We start from the raw sequence: 10,872 nt of genomic DNA, 5'->3' as shown, positions 1-10,872 counted from the left end.
TATTTTAGGGGTGTGTGTGTACGTGTGTGTCTGTCTATGCTAAATAAATGAGTGTGAAAGCATAAGAAATGAAGTTGACTCCACACAGGGTGTCACTGTGGTTTGATGTGTATGAAAATTATGAGAATATTATGCCGTGGCCTTCGTAATCCCCAGATCCCAATCCATCTGTCTCAGTTTTTTTTTTGTTTTGTTTTTTTCACCCTACGTTTAATTTAGCCTTCAAATTGAGGTCTGAGTTGGATGAGGCAATAACTGCTAAAGGTTCAGGGATACAGATCCAGCTAAATGTTATTTTATTATTATTTTCAAATAGTCATCTTTAGAAATACAACTCCTTCTGCTCGAAAACATGCATCCCACTAACAAAACATATAAATATATAAAAACATATAACACAAACATTTAAAAAAATAAATATACTGTATATATATATATATATACGTTTCTCTGGGTAGAAATGACAAAGTAGTGTGACTGGAAGTCGCTACTACTCTAGTAAATATTGTGGTTTAATTATTATTTTTGAAAAGCTAAAGGTGAACACATAGTTTATAAAAATGTGTTGTCTTCTACAACCTGAATGAATGAATGAATGAATGAATGAATGATGATGATTACAGAACACCTCAAATTCACAGAGTCCAGAGTATATATGCATACATATATAGTACCGTACATTTATAAAACACTGCTACAACAGAGAATTCCAAAATCAAAGAAACCCACTTTCAATACATTGATGAAGGATCTCAGTCATGAGGAACAAAGAACTGAAACAAGTCCAGTTGCCTACGACACAGCACTCAGAATCACTTTCAATACTCTTCACAATGCTTCATTCACAAAAACATCTCCTAAACTGATACAAGAGAAATCAAGATGAACACCAATTACTAAACGCCTTAATTTCCAGGCTTGTGAGACACAGCAATCAAAGAGAAAACAAGCAAACCACTCTGGCTGTGCTATGTGTGCGCTCCACACTGCGGTACGCTGGGTGGCGCTGTTTCCGGTCTGCGTGTCTTGTCGGCTTTCTGTCCAGCGTGAAGCAGAAGAAGAAGAAGAAGACGAGGAGGCGGAGTCTCACGTTGGTCTGCCATCCGTCAGGAGTTGCTTATTCTTCCTCCGCAGGCAAGCAGCAGGTTGTCAGCGACTTCATCTCCAAAATGAACGGTTTAGACGAGGAAACGATGGCGCCACAGACCTTTCTTTACGGTGAGAAAACTTCTGCATGTTGCCTGGTGGTTTGAAGCTGTTTAACTGCTGATGTCAGGACGAGAAGACGAGTAAATGTAGCGTTAGCTGCCTAACTTAGCTGCATTTGGTCCTCTGTAATGGAAGGTACTGTTTGTAATGACATATTATAAGATTAAAAGAGATATATTATAAGAAGTCTATTAAATATGTTATTAGAAATGATAGTACTGAAGCAGGAGGCTGAGTGAGTGAACAGCGCGGCTTCTCACCAGACTGAATTAGCCATACACGTGTTTGACTATCAACATGGCGGCGCCCATGTTTAGCGAACAATGTTGATATTTAAGCATTTTCTTCGCACTAGACGTCGAAAAAAATTGATAGTATCATTCACATTTCATTTAGACTAACTGCGAATTTGAAGCTAACGTTGGACCCGGACGTTAGCTTGTCAGGGGGTGAAAGCTATCTCAACGTGGGTTCAGGCACATGCGGACCCAGCTGCTGACGTCCTCCTCTGGGTTACTAACCCGGAGCCCTTTACCTCGTTTGACCCTGTCCCAGCAAACACTTGCAAAAACTGTAATGTGTTTTGTTTGTTTGTTTGTTTTTTCACGATCAGCGAATATCGTTGTGAGTGAATTAGCCATCAGGTCAGACTTTTACCAACATGTCTCCTAGAAGTTTCTATGGTTGTCACTTATTTCCCTCCTGAGATGGAAATTTTATATTTAGACATGATTTTAGATTTTCATTGCAGACAGGAAACGCAGGATAATACTCTCTTCTGCTGAGAACTGAGTTTTGAAGGAATGTGAGACACTAGAGAGATGAGCAAAAATATTTCTCACATGTGGTATGTGAAAAGGATTTTGTCCTAGCAAGGAATCGTCTAGAAACACCATATCACTTTCATAATCATGCTCCAGACAGGATAATCAATTTAGTGAATGTGCCACTGTATATGTTAATGTCTTCAGTAGTAGTGTTAGGCCGGTATATGCACAGCAGAATACTTTTTACTTTAACAAAACCTATTTGAAATATATATTCTTGTGTAAATAAGTGCAGCAAAATGGTATTCATCTGTCAGGGTTATTAAAGTCAAAAAACGTATTTGTTAGGAAGCACCACAGACACCTAATAGTTGTGTTGTTGAATTTGCACCACGTGGTTTAAAGTGAAATTAATTTAGACATGTGTCTCCTCACTGAGGGGACTTCAGGCCATGTGGAAAAAGGCCATGTGGGGGTATTCACATCAGTAGTCTGTATGGCTCCCTCCTGTGTGCGTTTGAAATATTGCACTTTACAGCCAAATTATTTCCTGTCTGTCACAGATTAAACATCTCAGGATGTATGTTCCTCAGTGTATACATGCTATATCATTATTTGAAATCTTTCCATCAGGTTGCATGCTGGAAGCTGGGAAGGAGGTGGTGTTCAATCCTGAGGACGATGACTTTGAGCATCAGCTAGACCTACGGATGGTGAGTACTGAGATCTGAGGTGTTCAAAGGGGGCCTGTAGTATTGCATATAACACACATGTTAACTACAGCTAACGAACCACCGTTTTTGCTATTTGCTAACTTCTCCTGGATTTTTTGTTTTGTTCGTGGACTAGATTGTTTTTTGAATCTTGGACAAACATGAGGGTACAGCATCTACAACTGTTAAAACTTGACTCATATTGATTTTCTATATGCACATAGATTGACAGTTGATTAAGTAAACCTAGTAAAATGCTTAAAATGACTTAAAAAACAAAGGCATGGTGTCAAGTGTCCCATGGTTGGCTAACTGAATAATGTTCTCTATTGGCAGCCTGCTTAACATTTGGAGACGAAGGTCTCCTGCAGCTGGATGTAGCACAAGAAGCAGAATATGAATGAAGCAAACAGAATCTTAAGTAGTGCGACCAAATTTTAATTTGTAGTTTAAATTTAATCGCTCGCTGCTTTTGCAATTTAGTTAGTTCGACATTAGCGTCTCGTTTCATGAGGTGATTAAATTTTTTTGTACTACCCTCTCGTGCATAGTATTGAAGTTGCGCTCATTTTCTTTTACAAAATAATAACGGTCTACACAAGAATAATTACACGCCTGAGCTTGAAACACAATTGGAGCCTTAATAAGTGCCTCTCTAACAAGGTCAGTGTTTAACTATGTTCCGTACAGCAGTTTTAGGATACAAACACGCAAACACTCCTTTTACTCTGTTGATTCAGTATCCAAATCAAAATTCTCTGACTGACAACCAGTCATGCTGTACTTAACTGAACCTTACTTGTTTGCTCATCTTGTTTGTTCATCTGATGTCACAAAGAAATCAACAAAAAAAGTAGAAATAGGATGAAAATAATACTGTGCTGAACGGTAATATTCTTGGGATAGTTCCTGTGTGCGGTTGCACCGTTTTACTGTTTGAGAAGGGACTGCAAGATTACACTGACTAGGACACAAGCTTAACTTGCCTCCAGTTTCTGATGTATCAAGATATTGATGGTCAATACACTGTACCATGGTTACAAGACATGCCAAAAACAATTCTTTAAAGCGCTTATATGTATGTTTTTCTTGACAATAGATGATCTGCAGATTAATTTAATAGTTCACTTTCGAGTTGCTGCTAAAATCACACAAACAATCACAGAATCCAGTGGCTGTTCACACCAAAAACAAAATAAACAAACGGGCAAGCACACCACAGCTAGTTTGAACAGAACCAAACAGATCAGGTTTGAAAGTGTCCCAAAGATTAATGTCGAATACAGTCTAATGTTGCCTTATTCTCCCCAGGCCTGTGTGGATGCCAGCACGAAAGATGAACTTCACATGGTGGAGGTAGAAGGACAAGACACAGAGGGTCAGAAAATCAAGGCAGCACTGGTCTCACTGAAGCCCTCTACCCTGCCAAGTGTAAGTGAACTGCGTTTTGTCATCTCAGTGTGTCAAGGTTTCTTGTCCCTCAGCCACCCACGCATGTCAAAGGCCGTGTTGGTTAAATCGGGTCAGAAAATTAACACCTTTTATTCTTTTAAATGCTGCTCTGCTCAAACTTGAAGAGCACCCAGTAACAGTAGTGTGCAACACTGTACAACATGGATGCTAATGTGATTGTTGGTTGCAGGTGTGCCTTGGTGGTTTCACAATCACACCCCCAGCAGTTTTCCGTCTGAAGTCGGGTTCTGGTCCAATCCATATCAGTGGACAACACCTTGTCAGTAAGTATTTATATGACCCTAACCCATGTTAAGGTTATTAAGGTTTTTGTTTTTTTGTTTTTTTTAATAGTAATTTATATCAGTTTGGTTTTGGTAGCGGTGTTTTAACCTAACATTTCTGAATTGTTCTTAAAGTGATGGAGGCGGATCAGTCCTTTGAGGAAGATGATGATGACGATGATGAAGAGGAAGAGGAAGATGTCAGAACATCAAAGAAAAGACCTGCTTCTTCCCCTGCCATCAAGTCTCAGGTTTGTTTGGTGCAACAAATGATTATTTTCATGATCAATTGCTTTGTCCTTAAAATGTCAAAATGTTGGGAGAAATGCTCATCACAATATCACAACAATGCAAACAAGGTGACGGATTGCTTAAGAAATTACCGAAATGATTAATTATCAAAATAGTTGGCAATACATTTTCATTGATATTGACTAACTCCTTAAATGACTAAATGATGCAGAGCTGCAAAGATTAATGCTTTAGTTTCAAATTCGTCCAGATTAAGTGGCCATAACCTTTCTTTTTTTTCTCGTCCTTACAGAAGAAAATGAAAATGGACATGGAGGAGGATGATGACGACGATGATGAGGATGATGACGAGGATGATGATGACGAGTGAGTGTCGAGCTGCACGCACATCATGCTAACCTTTTCAGTTTACATACACTCAAACACAGTGGGGTTCAACAGTTCTGTTTTTATCAAACAACTGCAAATATGAATTATGTATGTAAATTACATACAGTAACATGTATTATGTAAATCACCAATAGTTTAATACTTAATGAAGTTACACTTCTCCATTTTTTTTTCATCCTTCTAAAAAACATTTCTGTAAATATCTGTTGTGGTGTTACATGTTTGGCTTGTCCTGACTCAAATGTTTCCAAACATATTTAATTAGTTTAAGTTGTAGTAACAATAAAGAATAATCTGTCAAATAGAACTTTTTTGGACTTCAGACAGACGGTAGCTTCACTGCATGATAAGTTCGCCGACCTGCTGGGATATGAACCTAATTCTGCTCATCTTGATGCCAGCTGGCATGGCATGCATCTGTACAACAAACAGGGTTTTCTCTTTCATCAGCTTGATCTTGACAATCTGCCAGTGAAATTTTTAATGCGATTTGGTTCATATTAAACGCTTCGTGTCAGTTGTTTGGAAACGGTTGTATTACAACTTGGCAGTTTGATAGAGTCTGACTGGAAGATACAGGTGCTTTTTTTTCCGCCTGTCTTTACCTCTGTGATGGTAATGCTGTTCTATTAGCTTGATTTACAGGTGTGGCTTTAGATGTACCTGGTTGTTCTTTACATAAACATGATTTGGTTCAATTGTGTCTGTTATACTGCTACCTTTTTAGAAAAAGATTGGCCATATTTCAGCGCTGGGGAAAACAACTTTGACCTCAGATGCAAGCCTTTTGTTAAAGTTAAAGCACTACGGATGTAAAAATTTACAGAGGACAGTGTTTTTTTAGTCTATGCTTAGTCTTTAAATGCATTGTGAACTGTCGTCTTTAACCAAAAAACTGTATTTTTGATATGTGATGAAAATACCATTTAGAATTTGGATTTTTGTTCACTTTCTGTTTGTGGATTGATTACAATATTTTTTTCACCATAACTATTCTTTTAGGGATGATGACGAGGATGATGAAGATGAGGAGAGCAAAGACGAAGAGTCACCTGTTAAGGCAAGCACCTGTTTCATAGAGTTTCTGCAGTTGGAGCTTTAATGACCGTGCAGTCCTTTTGTCACTAACACCTGATTCTTTGTTACAGGCCAAGCAGACCCCATCCAAAAAAGCCCCTGCTCAGAATGGCAAGAGTTCGAAACCCAACACTCCAGCCAAGGCGCAGGTAACTATCAGTTTTCATTGACTGGCCTTTTGTCATACGCTGCATAGTGGGTTGGCAGTCTACTTAACCACTGTTGGAGGCAGTCACTATATGAATATTTTCAAAGATTTTAAAAAGTGTGCAAAGCTTTCTCTTATCCAGTTTTATTTCAGTTGATTAACAAAAAAGTATTTTTTACTAATATCTAAACTTGATGTACTTCATAGGCAAAGACTCCTAAAGGTAAGGGTGAGAAGTCCCCTAAAGCCCCAACAACTCCCAAAAGTGAATTATCACTTTCTGAGATTAAAGCCAAGATACTTGAGTCAGTGAAGAAGGTTGGTGTCCTTTTTTTTAAAATTTATTTGGTGTTATCACAAACCTTTTCCTCCATTTGAAAATGTAATATGACATGAATTAAGATGCTCATTCTTTGTCATTGTTTTTATTCTACAGGGAGGAACATTACCTAAAATCCAGCCCAAGTTTGAGAACTTTGTGAAGCACGGTTATAGAGTCTCAGATACCAAGGTACAGTACAAGTTCACAGTGCTTGCCAGTATTTATCTGATACCCATTGTTGACTATCAAAAGTTTAACAAAGACATGTTACCATGAAGAACGGATCTTGGTATCAATCTTGGTTAGTTTGGCCACATTTACTTAGTGCAGAGTGCATGGCAGGAAAATAAGCATCTTTGGAAATTAAACTCCTGATGCTCTACATTTTTATTTGGAGAAGAAAAAACTGACAGTCCTGGTTTAAACTGGCCCCAATCTGTTGTTTCCCCTCTGTGTTCTGCCACTAGAGGGCTCCCAAGTTTTAAAATCACAAGCAGTGGAAGTGATGTAAAATACATATTGCACAGGAGCCAGTCATAAAATAATGTACACAGGAAAGAAATAAGAAAAGTTTTGATTCTTTCTAATTAGACACTTAAATGTTTCTGCCTTTGCCATAAAGTTGTGCCATGATATTAACAGACATTTTGTTTTTTCTTCAGGTTGTGTTGGAGCTGTGGAAGTGGAGGCAGACGGTGAAGGATGCTAAATAATTGTCTCCATAGTTTTATTGTCTCTTTTTATGACTTGTTTATACCCATAGCACCTCTCAAACCCTCTGAAGCCAAAACTCTGTGCCTCACACTTCATTCACACTTAATTAATTCTAAGGCTTGTCCAGCCCCTCCTGTATGAAGAGACTAGAGAGATGGTGACGTAGACACACGTTACAAATTTGCATCTTTTGTAAATGTGTAAATAAAATTCTCACTAGATTCTTGGCCCATGAGTGTGGAGGATATCTTTGTTTTTTGTTTTTTATATATATATAGACAGTACAGGTTAATTTGGCCTCATGCAGGAACAATGGCACTGCATCAGATTATGACACATCTAAAAGCACATACAAGACTGGCAACAGAGCTCGAGAAAGTCACATCTATATTCAACAGCCAATAAAACATCAGCTATTAGCCATCTTCAGATCATTTACCAGCTTTAGTAAGCGTGAATTTCTGGTGGACATCAGTAGTTAATGATCACAATATTGATTTAATATTAATTTGTTTGTTATCATGGACATTTTGCACTTTTTGAAATGTTTTGAATGTTTATGCTATTGTGAGATTCCTAAGGTAAAGAAACCATGGCTACAAACTGTCAACTGAGTTTCAGTTTGAAACGTTGTGTCAGAATTAGACGTATTCTGTAAATTCTTCAGATTTTACCGTCCGGAAATGATAAACCATTTGAAGCAAAGAGCTAAAGCAGCCTTCACAGTTCAGCTCTGTAAGTGGCCTGAGTGGAGACTGTTTCACTTGTTTTGTATTGCCATGACTACTCATAGCAAACAGGCCAGTTGTTGAGTAACACTCTGAGTGACTGAATGCATGAAGGAATTTGCAAATGAGGGTGTTTTTTCTTTTCAATTATGAGTTGATTTTAACTCCAACCCAGACTTTGCAGATGTTAGAGTGTTCTTAGACATTTCCACCTGTACTCAAGTTTAATGAATTCACTGTTCTCATTTGACCATTTAAAGTAATGTTACAAATGTTGATCCATAAGGCATGTTAAAGCAGAAGATCATTCCATGTTCTCAAAGTATAAGTTTGTATGACTTTAAATATGCTGTGGGTTTGGATGTGCTATACAAGATTAATTAAATAAAAAAATAATATTGTGGAAGTGTTGTAATTGTTCTCATTCTCTGAGATGATAGCTGATTTTACCCATTTTTGAAGATGGATGCAGTTGATGGATAATTTTTCTAAGTTTAATTTTTGTGCTGCAATCTACATTCTATTAAAATTTCAAGCACTGACAATTGCCTTGCCATTCGTTTCTTTTAATGTGGACTTTGAATAGATTATGGTCTGCACAGCTGTCTCCTTAAATGAGTCTAAAGTGGATTGACTATTTTTAGGCAGAAAGTGCAGTTTTAGTAAAGAGTTGATTATTGGAAAGGTGCACATTATATCTTTATTCTTTGTATGATTCTTTACCTTGTATGATTTATCCTTAAATCTTGAAGTCATTGGGAGTCACTGTGAGTGGACTGGATTTCTCAACATGCCACAAAAAACAGATCTAGAGCAGAATAATTTAAAATAAAGTGTGTGGGTTCTTATTTTCTACTTATTAACGAAAAGACAATTAAAAAAACTAAAACAGGAGCATTTACTATAGTTCTGAATTTCTTGATGTTTCACAATTCTATAAATACTTCATATTGAACTTATAAGACCCTGAAGCCAAAACGTGTTGTGCTTCCAGTATAATTATGCAACCATGGGCCAAAATTTCACCCACTCTTCCTTGATATTCTGTATTTTTCTTACTGCCAATTTTCTGATCATGTTGCACCCAATAATGCTCTTTCTCCCAGTAAGATATCCTGGTGGCACATTGGGGATAATAACTTTATTTTACCTCCAGATATTTGCAACATGGTGATCTGTGTGTCCATGATCTCTTATTTTGTGTCTCAAAATATAACACAACGTCGACACTCTTATAAGGTCTAATATTCTGGTTCTTGCTCGTAACAAACGCAACTACCGTGTCAACTGGGTCACATACACATACTGCATTGTTTGCACTTTGTGACCCTTGATCCAATAATATTTTTATAGTCGTGTACTCGTCTCACAGCAGAAGCAGCCGGTACTGTGTTTTATAGAGTCGGGGAATGTATATCGACTCCTTCTGTAACCAGGATCTCTTGCATTTTGTGTCGTAATTCAAAACCAGTGAAGATGAAGGTACAGAAATCTTTCCCTTTCCCCTCAGATTCAAGCTGCACTAAATTTGCATTGATGTTTTGATTCTTTATTTTGTGTGGGCGGACAATCGTATCTAGATCCAACTAGATCTAGTTCAAGTTTTGGGGAGATGAGGCCCATTTTTTTCCATTGCAGCTATTTGATGTATTTTACATTGAAGATCTTGTACCATGCAGCTCCTAACACAAACTAACTCAAGTCTCTCCAATCATTCATGAATGAATGAATGTGCATGTTTGTTTATGTGACGACAGTTTGAGTAGTGGATTCACTTACAGGGTAATAAGGCCACTTCAAACCCATTCTGTTCATCTTTACCTTTAATGGTCCAATAAATGACCACTTAGACAGAGCAGTGCATCATTTACTGTCAGGCTGATGGACAGTGATAAGTCTTCATTATTATTCAGTGATTCAGTAGCACAGGAATGCCTGGTGTAATGGCCTGGATTTACTGTGATAAATAGCCCGACCTTGATTAAATGATTAGATTAGAGAAGTGAACAGGTGTATTGTGGTCTGAACTAACGCAGGAGGGAAGAATGTTTTCTGAAAAAACAATTAAATTCCAGTAGAGGATTTCACAAGAACGTTTAACATGAGCCACTTTAAGTGACAAATCCTGTGACACCCCCCTGTTAATGACAAATGAAACTCATCAGCTCATCACCACAGTGTAGATATAAAGTCTTACAATAGAAGAAAAGAGTTCTCTGGTGGCTCTGTGTTGAGTTTATAGGACAGAGGCAGACTGGGGTCAGACAGTTTGGCCACTTAGGAGTGAAATCATTATCATTATTACTTTTTGGATCTGACCCGAGGGGAGGAAAGAATAATGATTAGAGAACAGCAGGCAGAATGAGAGCAGAGGAGAAGGAGAACTAGAGCAAGACACTGCTGGCTCTGATGAATCACAAGAATCATAACTTGGAGACATATAATGACAAAGTGAGGAGAGATGAGACACTGTAAAAAGACAGGAGGAAGGTGGATTTTGCCTTTTCTTTTAAAGCTCTCCCACATCATCTGACAGCTTGAAATAAATCCACAAACAGCCGTGTATGCTGGCTTACACAATAATACTTTAACCGATAGTTGAACATATAATACATGATTTATAATGCACAGTGACTTCAGCCATCCTTACAATATATATCTACCACAACTAAAAGCAGTTGCCTATACACACCACAAGGTGGCAGTAAAAACCAAAGCAACTTTCATTTTGTTAGCCATTATGATGCTGTGGAGCCATCAACTCAAAGGAAGATGGCCTCCAGCCAGAGTCAAGTGAGGCCCTGATCATTTCAGAC

General features: G+C 37.9%; 1 protein-coding gene across 1 annotated transcript; it reads left to right on the top strand.

The window, feature by feature from the left end:
- The first annotated feature begins 1,073 nt into the window (after positions 1–1,073).
- On the top strand, positions 1,074–8,462 carry npm1a (nucleophosmin 1a). The gene is made up of 11 exons (XM_084373523.1): positions 1,074–1,218; positions 2,610–2,689; positions 4,001–4,120; positions 4,332–4,425; positions 4,561–4,676; positions 4,970–5,043; positions 6,070–6,127; positions 6,216–6,293; positions 6,500–6,610; positions 6,729–6,803; positions 7,277–8,462. Exons 1-11 carry the CDS (start codon positions 1,170–1,172, stop codon positions 7,325–7,327), a joined length of 906 nt encoding a protein of 301 aa, XP_084229649.1. The 5' UTR covers positions 1,074–1,169; the 3' UTR covers positions 7,328–8,462.
- Positions 8,463–10,872: the final 2,410 nt, after the last annotated feature.

Source organism: Pagrus pagrus (assembly GCF_965226575.1).
Source record: "Pagrus pagrus genome assembly, chromosome: 14".
NCBI lineage: Eukaryota > Metazoa > Chordata > Actinopteri > Spariformes > Sparidae > Pagrus > Pagrus pagrus.
This window is presented reverse-complemented; position numbering and strand designations above follow the sequence as displayed.